The sequence below is a fragment of the Chiloscyllium plagiosum genome, unplaced genomic scaffold (assembly GCF_037043375.1).
Source record: "Chiloscyllium plagiosum isolate Xiang-an unplaced genomic scaffold, Cpla_swu_hap1 HiC_scaffold_3, whole genome shotgun sequence".
NCBI lineage: Eukaryota > Metazoa > Chordata > Chondrichthyes > Orectolobiformes > Hemiscylliidae > Chiloscyllium > Chiloscyllium plagiosum.
The window spans coordinates 24393982-24412296 of NW_028270141.1; the positions used below are offsets into that span (position 1 = coordinate 24393982).

General features: G+C 39.9%; 1 protein-coding gene across 4 annotated transcripts in view; it reads right to left on the reverse strand.

The window, feature by feature from the left end:
• Nucleotides 1-1783: 1783 nt before the first annotated feature.
• colec11 (collectin sub-family member 11) overlaps nucleotides 1784-18315 on the reverse strand; it is a 30818-nt gene continuing 14286 nt past the window's right edge. The window contains exons 4-7 of one of the 4 annotated variants that reach the window (XM_043678565.2): nucleotides 13297-13368; nucleotides 7029-7082; nucleotides 6834-6929; nucleotides 1784-4324 (exon numbers count right to left, since the gene is read on the reverse strand). In XM_043678565.2, the coding sequence (XP_043534500.1) occupies nucleotides 3915-4324; nucleotides 6834-6929; nucleotides 7029-7082; nucleotides 13297-13368 (632 nt within the window). In that variant the 3' untranslated portion in view covers nucleotides 1784-3914. The remainder of the gene's footprint in view (nucleotides 4325-6833; nucleotides 6930-7028; nucleotides 7083-13296; nucleotides 13369-18315) is intronic. The other 3 variants (XM_043678573.2, XM_043678578.2, XM_043678581.2) reach the window with 3 other exon arrangements.

Genomic DNA, 18315 nt, shown 5'->3' on the forward strand with positions numbered 1-18315 from the left:
TTCAAAGTGAAGACATGTTCAGCCAGGTGGAGGAGGATAATGGTGAGTGATGACCCAGGTCTTTATTCCAGGAAGAAGTGGAGAGCCCAGAGGCCATCCTGGTGGGGACGGATGTGTGAAGGGATTGCGTGTCCCTGGTAAAGAGGAGGCAGGTGGAGCCCGCAAACTGTCAATTCTGAATCTGATGTAAAGCGCCAGTTGAATTCTGGACGTAAGTGGGAAGGAACTGGAAAAGGAGAGAAAATATTGAGTCAAAGTAAGAAGAGATGAGCTCTGTGGGGCAGGACCAGCCAGAAATAATGGGTGTGACCGGGTAGTCTGTTTGTGGATTTTGGGAAGCAAGCAGCGGGCTGGACTAGATTGGGGTCTATGAGTTTGGAGGTGGTAGAGGGGAGATCATGGGATGAAATGAGACTTGTGACCATTGTGGACACAATGATGTGATGCTTGATGGTGGTGTCATGGTCCTTGGGGAGATAAGAGGAAGTGTCTGAGAGCTGACACAAGTCGGTATGCCAGAGTTCAGCCTGGCACAGAGGTGCTGCCAGAGAACATAGTGTTGAAGTGGCAGGCAACTGGGAGCTTTGGGTCATTTTGCAGACAGTACATAGATGTTCTACAAAGCAGTCATCCAATCTCAGGCTTGCTACAAATCTCCAGCAAAGCAAAGCTCAACAGGAAGAACAGCATCTCATTTTCCGTTTGGTGACCCTGCAACCTTGACTCAATATCAAGTTCATTAATTTTAAGGCTTATGCATCTTCTTCTATGTCCTTTCCCCAGTCGTCACACACCTAGCCTTGAATCATAATGGGCTGCTACCCCAAGCAACCGATTGTCAGCCACTAATGGTCCCTATTAGCAGTTAATCATTCTTTCACGTTGAACATTACTCATTCTTTTGTTCTCTCTGGCTGGGTGCCAACTCCACCAATTATTTAGTTCCTCCTCCTGCCCAACAGGTGGCACGGTGGCTCAGTGGTTCGCACTGCTGCCTCACAGCATTAGGGCCCCAGGTTTGATTCCTGTTTTGGACGACTGTGTGTGGAGTTTGCACATTCTCCCCATGTCTGCGTAGGTTTCCACCCACAGTTCAAAGGTGTGAGTGCCAGGTAATTAGCCATGTTAAATTGCCCGTAGTGCTAGGTGCATTAGTCAGAGGAAATGGCTCTGGGTGGGTTACTTTTCAGAGGGTCGGTGTGGACTGGTTGAGCTGAAGGGCCTGTTCCATACTATAGGGAATCTAATCCAATCAAACTTCAGCATAAATTTATACCAATATTTTTCTGGCTCTAGTGGTCATGAAACATTAACTCTGCTTTCTTTCCACAGAAAGCCAGACCAGCTGAGTTTCTCCAGCAATTTCTAATTGTGTTTCAGAGTTCCAGCTTCTGCAGTTCTTTATTTGTTCTTAATGGAAAAAGAGTATTTTAATTCACTATAATATTCGTAATATGTTTTGTTCCAATATGTTTGACTTTGCACTTTTTTGTCCAGTAGCACAACACTAAAGGACAATCTAGATATCCAGTCTTGGTTGGATTAGATCAATGATTTCAGTATGCCACATCATCATGTTTAGTGTTGCAAAGTAGTTAATTATAATGAAAACACAATATGCTAAATTAATGAATTACTTTCATATTACTGTTAGTTTTGTTAGCCTGGATTACTGATTATTGCTAAGAGACAGCACAAGCAGTCAAGCTATTTTAGCGTGTATTACCTTCACAAAATCACATCAGCTGAACATGGGTATCTTAATATAAAAATGACAACTGTGTCCTATTACAACACTAAATATTTAATATCACTTGTACCAGAAAATGGCAACATCAGTAGAATTGATCACAGTTGAAACCAAATTACACAATGTCAGCAATATATTGAGTACAGAGCTGTACAGAGATGCTAGGTTTGTCAACATCTTTTACAGTGTTGCCAGAAACTACATCAAAGGGATAATGGATCTATAAAGTAAGTCAATGTTAATGAAACTTGAAAATCAGTAAGATATTTTGTTTATACAGAATCACAGAAATAAACAGTGAACATGTGGTAACCAAATACATCTCACAGTTCAGAAGGTATAATAAGATAGTATATAATAACAAATTCAAACCAGAGGAGGTCTTAGAAAAGATTACACTTATCTTGGCTGCCCTGGATATTTTTGTCTATATGTGCATTGAAAGAATAGAGATGTTGAAATCACAGGTCTCCTGCCAAGCACAGGGTTAGTACCATTCTGCCCTTGCCATGTGTTATTATCCTTCCCAATCATCAATATAACCTTAACCAGAGAAATACTAACCTCTGTTTGAAGCTGTCTCTGGAGCCGCCATTAAAACCTCTATGTTCTAGACCTGGAAGAGGAGCCCACCAGAAGTGTCAGAGACCTTGACCAAACTAGTGCCTATATCACTCATCAATTGACGGAAGCATTAATACACACACCAGAGAATACAAATATTAAGCTTGAGGAGATAATAGTGCTCAGTCACAGTGTACAGACGGGAAAAAGTGAAAGCAGCTATTTGATGAGGGTGCTATGCACCAAGAATACATATTGGAAATAATTGGAGACTGCTAAATATTAAGGGAACTTAAACCAATACCTTTGGCCCTCACCACAATCTCTGTTCACTTGCGACTGACTCCAACTTTTTCCGTGGCAACTGTCTGTTTGCAACTGGGTTTTCATATTTGACCCTGAGTTAAGCTTACAAACATATGCCTCTTAATCATTGGGATCACCTACTTCCAACTCAATAATATTTCCAAGTTCAGCCTATTTAGATCTACTGCTGAACCATCATTCACATGCCTTAGTTATCTCTAAATCTGACCATTCCAAACCAGTTCTGGCCAACATTCCCACATGATACCCTCTTTAAATGTGAAATCATCCAAAGTTCCACTACCATGTTGAGCCATGAACTCTGCATTGTTAAAAACTGCCCCAGTTGTAAAATTCCCATCATTGTCAAACTCTTTCATGATCTAACCCTTTGCTCTCTCTCTGTAATCTCCTCCAGCTTCACAACCTTCTAAGGTATCTGTTCTCTTCTAATTTTGGCCTCTTGAGCTTCCCTGATTATACTACTGCAGCAGTACAATCCCAATGGGCAGACGTTTCCTGACAACAGATAGTGAACTAAGGTCCTCAGTCATTGTCACACAGCAGTTGATAGGCCTGCAGATATGATGCTGGCACAGTCATAGATACAGGTAATTCACCTCTTGTGCTCCCTGGTATCTCTGAAATTCTATTGTATAAAATTCTATGATTGGAATACTTTAAAATAAGTAGAAAATGAGGATAGCAATTCTAACCACTCATATCTTGCGCAGAATGGCAAGAAAAGGAATTATAATAGAGCTCACTTTAATGTTCATTTTGAACAGGCAGTGAATTGTTTAGCCAAAAACAGCAAGGAATAGCTTGCCATTTACAGCTTTGAAAAATAAATTGAAAGACCCAACCAATAGCAAATGAGGAAAGAGAAACTTAAGTAACAAATGAGAGGGTTTGGGCTGGTAATTTTGTTTGTGACAGTGTAAAATAGACAATGTAAGATTAGTCATCTATTACACAAAGCTCTGAAATTTTCATTCTCATTGACTTCATTGATCTTCTCTCTTTAAGCTGCCATCCAATGTCAAATTACCTCTTGCCTTGTTCACGGAAACTATAAAGCACAAGAAAATGGTTCTGCTAAAACTCAATATATTATCCTACAGTACTTGTATCATACATCTAAGAAGGTGAGTGAAAATGAGACTTATAAAACAAATACTCTGGTGGTTTTAATCATTCCCCCATTGAGGTATCATAGCTTTTAAAACTAATACTGATTTCTCCATTGTCAATGTGGAATAATATAATGCTACAACATCAGGACCTGACTGAATTAAGGAGCATCTTTATCAAATTCACAGACAAAGTACATTGTAATATGACAGGCAACATCATTCCAGCCCCCAGAAGATACCATCTCCGCACAGTCTTCTTCATCGTAGGCATTATTCGGCTCTCCGGTACGCCACTTGTTGAAGGTCTGCAGGGGTGACCCATCTGTAAAGACAAACTGGCCTTCCTCCTCCAGATCATTAACACCAATGAATACCCTGCTGAGACCTGCTTCGCTGATGTAAGAAGCAATGAGACTATTGGTTGCTTCATCTTTTGGCATTATAAGTAGTCCTCCTCGGTCATGGCAATACTCATGGGCATCTGTGTACCTCTTCTCCTCCTTCACCAGTAGGTAAATCTTATTCTCTACCTCTCGTACTCCAGCAACAGCTGCAGGGGAGGGCAGTGCTGAAAAGTGAGCACTTTGACTTCTGTTATATTTAATAAGATATAAGCAGCTTTACAAAGATCCATATGTTCCCCCATGCAAACTATGTCTTCAACTGGTAAACCTCCTGTGTCTTTATGGAAGGGAACAATCAAAATGAGTAATGTCTTAATGAGCTTAAGCACATTCTTACACAGGAAACATAAAACTTCATACCTCACAGTTTGATTTTCTTTTTAATTTTTCATGGCATGTGGGCATTGCTGGCAAATTTGTTGTCTATTCTTAACTTCTCTTGAAAGATAGCTGAGAAGATGCTTTCTTGAAGCACCACAGGTATCTGGTGAAGGTAGTCCCACAGTGCTGTTATTTTTAGTGGTCTGTTACAAGTCAATAGCTTGCTAGGCTATTTCAGACAAAAGTTAAAGCTAAACCATAATCCCCTGTGAATCTGGAGTCACATGTTGACCAGAACACACAAAGACGGCAGCTTTTCCTCCTTCAAGGACATTAATGAAACCAGTGAGTTTTTGCCACAATTGATGATGGTTTATATGGCACTGTTACTGAGACTAGCATCCAATACCAGAACTCTATCAATTAATTAAATGTGTTAATTAAATTCAAATTCCACTTGCTGCCACGGTAGGATTTGAACCTGTGTTTGCAGCCTATTAGCCTGGCCCTCTGGATCCATTTGACATTACCACTACAACATCATCATCCATTATGCTTTGATTGTAATGTCTATATATTCTTAAATTTCGTTTATATGGTCCAATTTCCAATGTTTGAACACATTTATTGATGAAATTGTAACTAGAGTGCAGAAATCATCACCAAAAGAAAAAAGGGAGAGATAAGGATTTTCTTTTTAGTTATGAACAGAATAATGGGGAATCTTATGAGATCATAGAATATATCCAAATCAAGGAATCCAAATTCAAGTAGCTCACCTCTAGACACATCTGAAAGCCTATCCACCATCAAAATGGTACAAGTCTGGAGTGTGATAAAATACTCTCAACTTGCCTGGATGAATACAGCTCCAACAGAACTCAAGAAGCTTTACACTATCCAGGACAAAGCAGTCCATTTGAATGGCACTTCATTCACTAGTCTCAATATTCATTCTATTTATGACCAATGCACAATAACCGCACAGCGTACCATCTGCAAGACGCACTGCAGAAATTCACCAAGGCTCCTTCAACAGCACCTTTCAAATCCATAACCACTCTAACTCAGAAATCTGCAAATTTCTCTCTGAGCCACATGCTATCCTGACTTGGAAGAATTTCTTCATTTCTTCGATGGGTCAAAAACCTGCAATTTCTGTCCCAATAGCACTGTGGGTCTAACTACCCCATTCGGACTACAGCAGTTCAAGAAGTTTGCTCACCATCACATTCTCAAGCGCAAATAAGGTGAGCAACAAATGCTGCCTTTTCCAGTGACACCCACACCTCATGAATGAACAAAAAAGGCAGGAAGAAAGTGAATAAATATTTTCAAAATAATAAGGTTAAGTGAATGCCACCAAATAAACAAAGACCAAGATAATTGCAATGAGTCAAGTAGTTGGTAAAATTTGTGTGGTAAAATTTAATAACTTCACCTGACTATCTCTATACTTGACTAAGTTTCATAACAAAGAGTTTTTGTTAGTTTGCACTGAAATCAGCAATGCTAGCATAAAGGTGAATTGATTTTACAAGTTTTATTAAGCTTAAATTGAGTTTCCTTGATTTTTACACTGTTTTATGAAAAAGATCAGGTAGGTAGCTGATTCAGTCAACAAATTTGATGACACCCCATATCAAATTAGCGATTGTGCCTGTTCAAAGAGGATCTTCAAATTAAGCTGTCTTTTGAGTGCAGACACTAGTGGATTATTGTAAAGGTTTTTACATGTTAAATGAAGTCTAATTTAGAAAGGAACTGACGAGTGCAAATGATTCTTTATAGTTTTAAAGTAATTTTCAGAGATTTAAAATTGGTTTACTGAGAGGTAATCGATTGCATACTTATTGGAAATGCTCATTTTCAGCTGTTTTGAAAAAATAGTTTACCCCCACTGTTAAATGTGTAATTGAATATTTTTAATGCAAGGGAAGAATAAATAATGACATGCTGTTACATTGCTCCATTTCCTCCATTCATGGAAGATTTTGCACTTGTAATCATGCAAATGAATTTGATGAAAACTTGATCTGTAACTTCAGAAAAACGAAATTTTAAGCACAATTTGCTCTCAGATTGTCGACTGTATACAGAACAGATACTCTAATCTAACCACTGTATTTAATTGTATCTAACAACCGTACAAAGTCTTATAGAGCATGATACATAAAAAGCAAATGGATTACAACTCTAAATGTACACATGCTTGTACTTAGCAATTGGTTTAGTTTGAAAGGTTAATAACTGAATCACCTTCTCTAAAAGACAATGTAAATGTCATCTGACAGTAAGGGTTGAAATAATATAGGCAAAGAGGTCTGCCTTGATATAAGTGATAAAACTTACCATTTTTAATGAAATTGAGTTCATTTGTTAATTGTGTCACAAGAATGTCCATTTCTCCAATTACCTTTCTCAGGGGGCCACACTCACAGGGTAAACCTGGAGAGAATGTACACAAGACATTAATCATGCACATAATTAAAGACACAGACTTAACACAAAGCAGGGGTACACCAATAGAACTTTTGGTGACTCTACCTGGATCTCCATTTTCCCCTTTTGGTCCTAGATCACCAGTATCTCCTTTGTTTCCTGATAAATTAAGAAACAAGAATTTGAGTTTCTTCAGTTTCTACTCTGAGCTATAGCCTGTCCTCCTGTGTTATCTGAATTTTTGTTGAAAGCACCACACACACACACACATTCAGCTCAGCATGAGTAGGCTATTCAGCTCATTCATTTAATATGATCATGATCCAACTCAGTACACTGTTCCCACTAGGCAAAAGTGAGGACTGCAGATGCTGGAGATTAGAGTCAAGAATGTGCTGCTGGAAAGGCTCAGCGGGTCAGGCAGCATCCAAGGAGCAGGAAAATCAATGTTTCAGGCAAAAGTCCTTCATCAGGAAGTCCTGATGAAGGGCTATTGCCCGAAACGTTGATTTTCCTGCTCCTCAGATGCTGCCCGACTTGCTGTGCTTTTCCGGCACCATTCTCTCAAGATTGTTCTCACTTTCTACCCGTAATCTTTGACTCCATGAGCCCGAAGAACCATATCTGATTCCTTCCTGAAAACGGTCAATTTTTTAGCCTCAACCGCTTTCTGTGGTAGAGAATTCCACTGGCTCTCCACTCTCTGGGTAGAGAAATTTCTCATCTCAGTCCTAAATGGCCTACCCCATATCCTTAAATTGTGATCCATGGTTCTGGACTCCCTGGTCAATGGGAACATCCTTCTTGCATTGACCCTTTTCAATCCTGTTAGAATTGTATAGGTGTTTATGAGATCCCAGCCACATTCTTCTAATCTCCAGTGAATATTATTCTCATCAATTCAGTCACTCTTCATGTATCAGTCTTGACATCCCAGGAGATCCAATATGGAGAAAATAATTGGTGGTTGCTGTTGTGACAAACAATGCTAAAGGGCTAAATTTAAATCTGAGATCCAAATCTGAGGTGCAATAAGAGCAGTTGTAATTGCCTGGTGAAAATCTATCAGCTTTGTAAAAATGCAATAGAAATGCATGAGCTGTTACCTCACCAGTCTTTTAAGTGCAATGACTTTGGTGTGTAGAAGTGTGTGAGAGTTATTTTGAAAAAAATCTTTTTATTGCTAACTTAGGTCTGTTGTGTTGTGCCAGTTCAAATAAAGTCACATCACAGAAATTAATGTTTTCTTTGTGTGCTATGGCTTTAAGTTAAACAAAGCATTGATAATTATTAACGATGTGTGATTCCAAATACTCATCTTTCAACATTCAAAAGGTAATGTTAGTATGAGATTGTATCATCCATTGTAAGAGTCAGTGAGAATGATAAGGTAGTCCCGAAAACGAAAGAGAGCCCCCCAAAAAATTGAAAATTAGCTCCTGAGGTAATCTCAAGATGGGGTCTCAAAACTAATTACTTTTTGTCCTACTTTATATAAGCTCATGTGAATCCCATTTAATGCCTTCCATCTGCATTTAATTAAACAAAACTGATTTATAATTAACACAAAAAGAAGTTACCATAATATTCCACTTGTAGTCTAATCAAATTAAACATAGAAACGAGGAGCAGCAGTGGCCACTCAGCCCTTTGAACCTGATCTGCTCTTCAATATGATCATGGCCAATCTTCTATCGCAATTTCATATTCCCTATTTCTCTCCAAACTACTTGATGTCTTTATTACCTAAAAATTATCAATCTTTTTCTTGAATATATTCAGTAACCCAATCTCCACAGCTAACTGCGGTAACAAATTCCACAGTTTGACCACTCTCTGAGTGAAGAAATGTTTCCTCATCTCAGAACTAAATGGCTTAACTCAAATCCTGAGGCTGAGGCTTCTAGATATAGACCTCCCAAATAGCAGAAATATCCTTCCATGTCAAGTCTGTCCAGCGTTGTTAGAATTTTATATATTTCAATCACATCCACTCATTCCTCTAAACTCTGGTTTGAATAAAACTGATTATATAACTTTAAATATTTATAATATATTAATATCTTATTTTTGTACATGCATGCAACCCACAAAACATTACTTTCTGCTCTCATATTTAACTATCAATTACTTTGTTCAGATTACAGCCATTGTAATCTGGTCTCAAGATTCAACAGTAGTAGCACACTGATTACTGAGTTTTAAATTTTCTGGTTCCTCAATCTATATTATAGAGAAACTGATAAGCTTCAAACAATTCTATTTCTCTGCTTTTAACTTCTTTTGGTTATGCTGTTCAACTGTTAATAAAATCAAAGTCTCGTATAAAATCAAGACATGACTTTAAGCTGAGGACTGAACTCTTTAATTATCTTCTCCCCTCTGACAATATCATAAGATATCGACTCCCTGTCCGCAAAGATAAAAAGATCAAATAATATTAACAATTACAACAGTGAGGCCTTAATCTTCCTTCTTTGCAGGAAGTCTCCCCCTAAATAGCAGCAAATGAAAATTCTAAATGCATATCAACCATAATTTTCTGACAAAATTAGTTGGTAATCATGGACCATGTACAACACAATTACCCAATATGCCTTTATTTTAAGGAGGTCAAAATATACAGCATGCTGACAATAGATGCAATGGCTAATTATTTTTTCTTCCAGGAAGAGAGCATTACATGCCAAGAACAAATATTAAATATCGTGGCTCGAAACACTGTATGAATAAACATGTCACAAATTTGGGAAATTTCTAATATGTGACCTATTTGCCAGAAAAACATAATTTTTACATTACACTTTTTATTAAATGTGGCACACAGGCCAGTAGCAAATTAAAATACCCTTTTAGTCAAAACATTGTCAAACACTGTCCCTATGATGGTCCAATTGATATGCCCATTTTGGAATAGAACATAGATCAGTACAGTTCAGGAACAGGCCCTTTGACCTACCTTGTCTGTGCTGACCATGTGCCATTCTCCCTGCAAATAGTCAGTCTTCCCTACCCATATATGCCTTTATCTAAATGTCTTTTCAATGTTGCTATTGTCTCTTCCTCTATCAGCTCCCCTGGCAGCACGTTCCCGACACCTAACTCTCTCCATGTAAAACATTACCTCGAATATCACCTTTAAACATTTGTCCTCTCACCTTAAATCTATGGCCCCTATTATTTGACATTTCTGTCTTGGGAAAAAGTCTCTTCCACACCTCTCATTATTTATATATTTCTATCAAGTCACCCCTCAGCCTGTAGTGAAAGCAATCCAAGTTTGTTCAACCTCTCCTGATAGCTAATATGCTTCAATCCAGGCAACATCTTGGGGGTAAACCTCTTTGAACCTATCCAGGCCAAGAAGGTTCATGGAATATTTCAAGTATAAATTTGACTGAGATAGTAGTAACCACATTACTATCAGGTCAACTTTATTTAAAGACATGGTGGGAAAAGCAGCAAGGATATTCTGCTCAGTAACCCTTAATGTTTTTCTTTATAAATATTAGTGAGGGAGGGATGGTCTTGACACTAGCACTACAAAATGCCTGCATATGTTCAATTAGAGACAAAAAAAAACTGCAGATGCTGGAATCCAAGGTATACAAGCAGGAGGCTTGAAAAACTCAGCAAGCCAGGCACATCAGGAGGTGGAGAAGTCAACATTTTGCGTGTAACCCTTCTTCAGGACCAGAAGGGTTACATCAAAAATGTTGACTTCTCCACCTCCTGATGCTGCCTGGCTTGCTGTGCTCTTCCAGCCTCCTGCTTGTCAATCTTGCAAACATTCAATATCCAGGTTCATAAATGGTCAATGGGCAATTGAGTGAGGGAGTAGAAAACTGCCAATCTCTACAAAATCATCCTGTCTTATGAAGGGGTGTTGGGGAGGGTGCTGGGGGAGAGGGGAGGTAGAGGAAAGATACTTGGGTGATGAGAATTGATAATCAGGGGTAATCCTAAAAAACTCTTGTTTACTTAAGACCATAAGACATAGGAGTGGAAGTAAAGCCATTCCACCCATCGAGTCCACTCCATTATTTAATCATGGCTGATGGGCATTTCAACTCCACTTACCCACACTCTCCCACTTAAATGTACATATCACCAATTATTGATAAACCAGAGCAATAGATATTGTGTAATTAATAACATTTGTACATGAATAGAAGGAAATTATTATGTAAATGATGACACTGGAGCTATTTGAGGACACAAACGTGCTGACATCTCTCCAGAAGACAGCATTCTTTCCTGCCATCACTGCCATCACTACCACTTGCATTGTCTTGCTACCACAGCAACCTGCTATTGTCTATGCAGAGATGGCACAGTCCACAGTAAGGCCTTGTCGACCTAAAGCTGCTCAATTCTCCAAAGCTACATGATATATTTTCCAGTAAAGCTCAGGAGCCTTCCATCAGCTATGTAGCACTGCATAGAAGCTCTAGGACAGGGAAAGGCACATGTAAGGCAAGCTCTAAGGGAACATAGAAGGGTGATTTGTTAACTCATTTGTACAATATTCATAATTTCACTTACATTTAATGTGGAATGTTTCTTTCTCAGTAGCTTTCATTTTTGCACTGTGGCAAAGTGGATACTTCCGGGGTTAGTAACAGGGAAAGAAAGCTAATGGACTGTTGGTGAATGGGAGTTTGGGTGTGAATACTGACATTGAACTCAGATGAAACATTATAGATCATCCACTTAGCATGAGACGACACAGGTTATAGTCCAATAGGCTTATTAAAATCACAAGCTTTCAGATTGTTGCCAGTTTGTGATTTCAAATAAAACTGTTGGACTATAACCTGGTTCGTCTGACTTCTAACCTGGTCCACCCCAGTCTAACACCAGCATTTCTATATCACTCAGGGTGAGACCGCCTGGATTGCCATGTCTCCTCTTCTTCCTACCACTCCCATTCCTCCTCATTAAGCTCTGTTCTTCAGTTAATATAATCCTCTAGCTGAAGGCAACTGCTGCCCTCACGTGTGTAAACTTGCACATGTTCTGCTGAGTAATGTAAGGGTCCTACTGTCTGATCAATGTTTCATAATACTAACAGTCTTCTATTCATGTGGCACCATGACTTTTGTTGAATGCACGTTGTACACATGTTCATGTACTAGACTCATCAGCCATGTCATCAGCAGCCAGACCTTGTCAACCAGAAGCCACTTATCCTGGCAAAAATAATGCTGGCATAGAGAACTAACAGAGAATTAAGTTGTCACAACAGTTTCTAGAGTCTCAATCACTGGTCTTCTTGCTTTGCTGCCTATGGTCACACACCAAGTTGAATCCTGAGGTAGTACAAACCTTTTCAATTCCATTAAAAGGAAGGGCTAGCATTGGGTAATTGGGTGGCATGGTGGCTTAGTAGTTAGCATTGATGCCACTCAATATTCAAGTTCACCCTCGGTTGACTGTCTGTATGAAATGTACAAATTCTCCTCGTGTCTGTGTGGGTTTGCTCTGGGTGCTCCTGTTTCCTCTCACAGTCCAAAGGTGTGCAGGTTGGGTGGATTGGCCATGGGAAATGCAAGGTGATAGGGTAGGGGATGGGTTTGGGTCGGATGATCTTTGGAGGGTTGGTGTAGCCTTGATGGATTGAATGGCTTACTTCTATGCTATGTTTTTTAAGGCCATAGATTGCTCTACTCCAAGGGGAATGCCTACAAGTGCAGCCATGTCTTGAAGCAATTCATTTGTGAAAAAGCTGGGGTATCATCAAAAAACCTTCTGAATAGGTTGATTAGAAAATAGCTAAAAGAAAACCTGAAACACTTGATAGTACAAGTCAGAAACACTTATAGAACCAAAGCATCAGGAATAAATTAATCTGTAAGTAGCTGAGTTCTTTTAAATAGCGCTAATGGGATTGGGAATCTTCCTGCTCCTGACAACATGTTTAGTTATTTTGACAGGTTTAGCTCCAAAATGGTATTTTTTGCATCAAATCAGCCTTGTACACTAATTGATTAACTACCAACCTGCCTGCTTATTCTACCTTGCATGTGATAACACCCTCACCAATATAAATTCCAGCACAATGCGCCCATTTCCTGGATATGTTTGGGCATGATTATGGGCATAGCTTATGCCCATTTCCGGAGTATTACCTAATTATATCCTTAAATCTCCAAAATACTGTTGCAGCTTGTCAACCTCACAAATATATGCACAATCATAAAGTATCAGAATTTCTCAGTCATATTGATAGAAGTAAAACAATAATTAATGAAGGAAAACATAAGGTAATGCAACATGAGAGAAAATTATGTTGCCAAGAAGTGTCAAAAAATCCAGAGAGTGTCTGTATTAAATCAAGTACTAATTTATTTAAACAAAAATGTTAGTATACCTTTTAACCCAGCTGGGCCTATTTTGCCAGGGTGACCCATTGCACCTTTATGGCCTTTTTCACCAGCAGGGCCTGCAAAAGAAAGTTGTAGCTGTTTCAGCAAAACATTTCCAACTATTTTATTTCACATGACTTCAAGGAATCAATTTCATCATTTGCAAAGAATTTTCAGAATATTCAATTGTCATTGAAAACATTTGTTTTGTGGCTTTGAAAGCCACAGGCATATGGGAAGACACCTGCAAAGGTCCAAGCAGTAAACATTCATTTCAACTTTGTCTATCAAATGCTATGCACGGAGTTTAAACTGGATAACTGATTCACCAAATCAATAAAGATAAGTTACAAAAGCAGAAATGGAATTAACCAAAAATTGTTGAGCAAGACATACAAACATATTGTATTGATTGGAACCAGCTGGATCTTACTGACTATGAGATCCCTGATTGGGATTGTTAACCTGGACCAATCAGGAAAACCCAGGCTGTCCAATATAACCAGGAGATTCTGGGGATAAAATAAGCACTACCGCACTTAGGTGGAGAAAAAAGAAAAAGAACAGGAGTGTCGAGGAAAGGAAAAAAAAAAATAAATAAATAAATAAACAGGAGATCTCACACAGCACTGCCCTTTGATGTGAAGGGCAGTGTTTGTCACTGGCCACCCGAGTGTTTTCCTGTCAGAAAAAATAAAGAAATAGAAACAGGGGATTCCAACTCTATTTTGAAAAAAAAAGAAAAAAGAAATATAACCAGGAGATTTCTTTGATGAGAAAGGCATTGCTTGTCACTGGCCACTCGGGTGTTTCTTTTCTTCCTGGTTGTGGAAACTGAATAAAGATTTGTACACCTTGTGTCTTTCACTGTGTCTCACACCTGCACACACACACACACACACACATCATGGGTGCATAAGCACCCATATAAGCACTACTACAGTTAGGCGGAAGTGTGGGGGTAAAGACAAAAGAAAAAATGAAAGAAAAAATCACCAGGAGATTTAGAATAAAAAAAATTTAAAATAACCAGGAGATTTAGAATCTCCTCAGTTTAGGGCGCTGACTCTGTGCTGGCTGGGCCACAGTCAGTGTGTTAGTGCTGATGTTGGTTTCTGCTTTTTTTGGGAGAACCTGATTCCTAAATTGGCTGGTTTGCAAAGCCAGCTTTGTTAACTGGTATACCTTTTTTGTTAAGAAGAAAAAAAAGAAAGAAAAACAGAATCTCCTCAGTTCAGGGGACTGACTCTGAGCTGGCTAGGCCACAACCAGTGAGCTGTACACAAGTAAATAAAGGGTGACGGGCTACTGGACTCTGTGCAGCTATTTCACATACAAACAAAGAACAAGAGGAGGCCATTCTGCCCTTCAAGCCTGCTCCACTATTTCAACAAGATCATGACCCATCTGATTTTAATCTCAACTCTATATTCTTGCATATCCCCAATAATCTTTCTTCCTCTTTACAATCAAGAAGGTATCCATCTTTGGCTTTAAAAATATTTAAAGATTATTTATCCATTGCCTTTAGAGGAATGGAATTCCAAAGATACACAACCCTCTGAGAGAAAAATAGAGAACCTAGATTAATTTATGAAAAATTAGCAGCTGACATTTTGGCAATGGCTCAGCTCAATCCTTTTCTTTAGGCTTGAGAGATTCTTTGAATAAAGAAACGGTTTTTAGCAATGTTGGGGAAATTTGGTTTTTATTCCCCATCCTTGGGGACCCTACACATTGCTGCATTTTCCTTAAAATTCTGTGATCTTCTGATGAGGATCTGCCCAGAATAAAATTAGATGGAGCAGAATTCCAAAATATTGTATTTGAAGGACTGGGGATACGTGTCCGAGTCAGAATGGTGTATCAATTAGAAGAGGTTAGAGCTGATTGTGCCAGTGCTGGACTTGTATTTTAACTGTTCTATTTTAGCGAAAATTATTAAACAGTAAACATGATTAATAAAGAGCATATTTTAATAAATACAGGGCTTTAAAGTGGGACTGATTTAATCATCACTCCAGTGGCAGATCTCAACACTTCTGTTAAAAAGTAGCAAAAGATGAGGTTTGAACTTTTGTTCCAAAACTTTGGAGGTCCTCACAGACTTTAAACAGAAATATTTCAAAAACTGACATTTAATCCACAAACACAAATAAGTATAAACACATGGAATAACCGACTAGTCATTGAATTCATTCTCTGGCTGAACTACGTTAGTGTGTGACCTCCTGTCCTTTATTTTAAACAAGAAGGCCTGACCACTTACGACCAGTGATTATAAAAACAAACCATGTTGTACTTGGTGAGCTAATGACAGCTTGAAGATTAATTTACGTCCACATGACATGTAATCGCAGTTAAGCACTACTTGGGTGGTACAAACACGAAACACGAAGCATGTGGGAAATTGTCCATTTTCCAAAGTCAGAAGATCATAATTATTTTCAAGTTTATCAGGTTACAATTGCAATTCAGTAACCCAATCTACTACATTAATATGGAGACTTAATATTTATTTAGTAAATTGACGGTGCTCTACATTTCAACCTTAACCTAAATTTATCTTAATTATTGACATAATCACCACAGAAAATATGTCATTTTCAGATGTGCCTTCTATAAAGGCTAGAAAATAAAGAATTGGTAATTTACCTGTTCCTGCGCCTATGGGAACATAGCACAAGAGATTTACAAAAACACCTTTTGTAATAGATGGATGTTATAATTAAATGTAACAATAGCTGCAATAATAGAATCCTGGTTGAATTTATTCCTCCGTCCATAGAAACTTGAGAACAAAACAAAGTTATTCACCAACAGATCTGTGCTCTGCGAATCGATTAGATCATGTCTGATCTGAACAGAAACATTCACCTCCCATAGCTTCATAATCGATTAATATTGTTCATTACCTGGCCAAAAATGATCTATTCCAAACTTAGAAGCATCACCAATTCCTTCACTGTCGCTGGGTCAAAATCTTGGAATTCCCTCCGTCATGGCATTTGGAGTCATAGAGATGTATGGCAATTAAACAGACCTTTGGTCCAACTCGTCCATGCTGATCAGATATCCTAAATTAATCTAGTCCCATTTGCCAACATGTGGTCCATATCCTTGTAGACCCTTCCTATTCATATACCCATCCAGATGCCTTTGAAATGTTGTAATTGTACCAATCTCCACCACTTCTTCTGGCAGCTCATTCTATACATGCATCACCTTTTGCAAACAAATGTTGCCCTCAGGTCATTTTTTAAATCTTTCCCCTCTCACCCTAAACCTATGCCCTCTAGTTCTGGACTCTCCCAACATGTGGAAATGATTTTGTCTATTTACCCTATTCGTGAACCTCATGATTTTGTCTATTTACCCTATTCATGAACCTCATGATTTTGTAAACCTGTATAACGTCACCCATCAGCCTCCGCGCTCCAGGGAAATCAGCCCCAGCCTATATCTCAAATGCTCCAACCTTGGCAACATCCTTGTCAAGCTTTTCTGTACCTCTTCAAACTTCACAACATCCTTACTATAGGAGGGAGACCAAAATTGCACACACTGTATTCCAAAAGTGGCCTAACCAATATCCTGTACATCTACAACATGACCTCCCAACTCAAAATACTGACCAATAAAGGAAAGCATACTAAATGCTTTCTTCACTATCCTATCTACCTATCTATCCTATCCTATCTCGGGCGACCGACTCAACACAGACATTTATTACAAACTGACTGACTCCCACAGCTACCTAGATTACACCTCCTCTCACCCTGCCCCTGTAAAAACGCCATCCCATATTCCCAATTCCTTCGCCTCCGCTGCATCTGCTCCCAGGAGGACCAGTTCCAATACTGTACAACCCAAATGGCCTCCTTCTTCAAAGACCATAATTTCTCTTCCGATATGGTCGACGATGCTCTCCACCAGATCTCCTCCACTTCCCGCATCTCTGCCCTTGAACCCCGCCCCTCCAATCGCCACCAGGACAGAACCCCACTGGTCCTCACCTTCCACCCCACCAACCTCCGGACACATCGTATCATCCTCCATCATTTCCGCCACCTCCAAACAGACCCCACCACCAGGGATATATTTCCCTCCCCACCCCTATCAGCGTTCCAGAGAGACCACTCCCTCCGCGAGTCCCTCGTCAGGTCCACACCCCCCACCAACCCAACCTCCACTCCCGGCACCTTCCCCTGCAACCGCAAGAAGTGCAAAACTTGTGCCCACATCTCCCCCCTCACCTCCCTCTAAGGCCCCAACGGATCCTTCCATATCCGTCGCAAATTCACCTGTACCTCCACACACATCATTTACTGTATCCGCTGCACCCGATGTGGTCTCCTCTACATTGGGGAGGCAGGCCGCCTACCTGTGGAATGTTTCAGGGAACACCTCTGGGACACCCGCACCAACCAACCCAACCGCCCCGTGGCTGAACACTTTAACTCCCCCTCTCACTCCGCCAAGGACATGCAGGTCCTTGGCCTCCTCCATCGCCAGACCCTGGCCACACGACACCTGGAGGAAGAGCGTCTCATCTTCCGCCTAGGAACCCTCCAACCACACGGGATGAATGTAGACTTCTCCAGCTTCCTCATTTCCCCTCCCCCCACCTTATCTCCGTCCCAACCCTCGGATTCAGCACTGCCCTCTTGACCTACAATCTTCTTCCCGACCTCTCCGCCCCCACCCCCTCTCCTACCTATCACCCTCACCTCTTTCCACCTATCGTATTCCCAGCGCCCTGCCCCCAAATTCCACCTCCCCCCTACCTTTTATCTCAGCCCACTTGGCACACCAGCCTCATTCCTGAAGAAGGGCTTATGCCCGAAATGTCGATTCTCCTGCTCCTCGGATGCTGCCTGGCCTGCTGTGCTTTTCCAGCACCACACTTTTCAACTCTGGTCTCCAGCATCTGCAGTCCTCACTTTCTCCTATCTCCCTGAGACTTCACTATTAAGGAACTACGAACCTGCACTCCAAGGCCATTTTGTTCAGCAACACTCCAT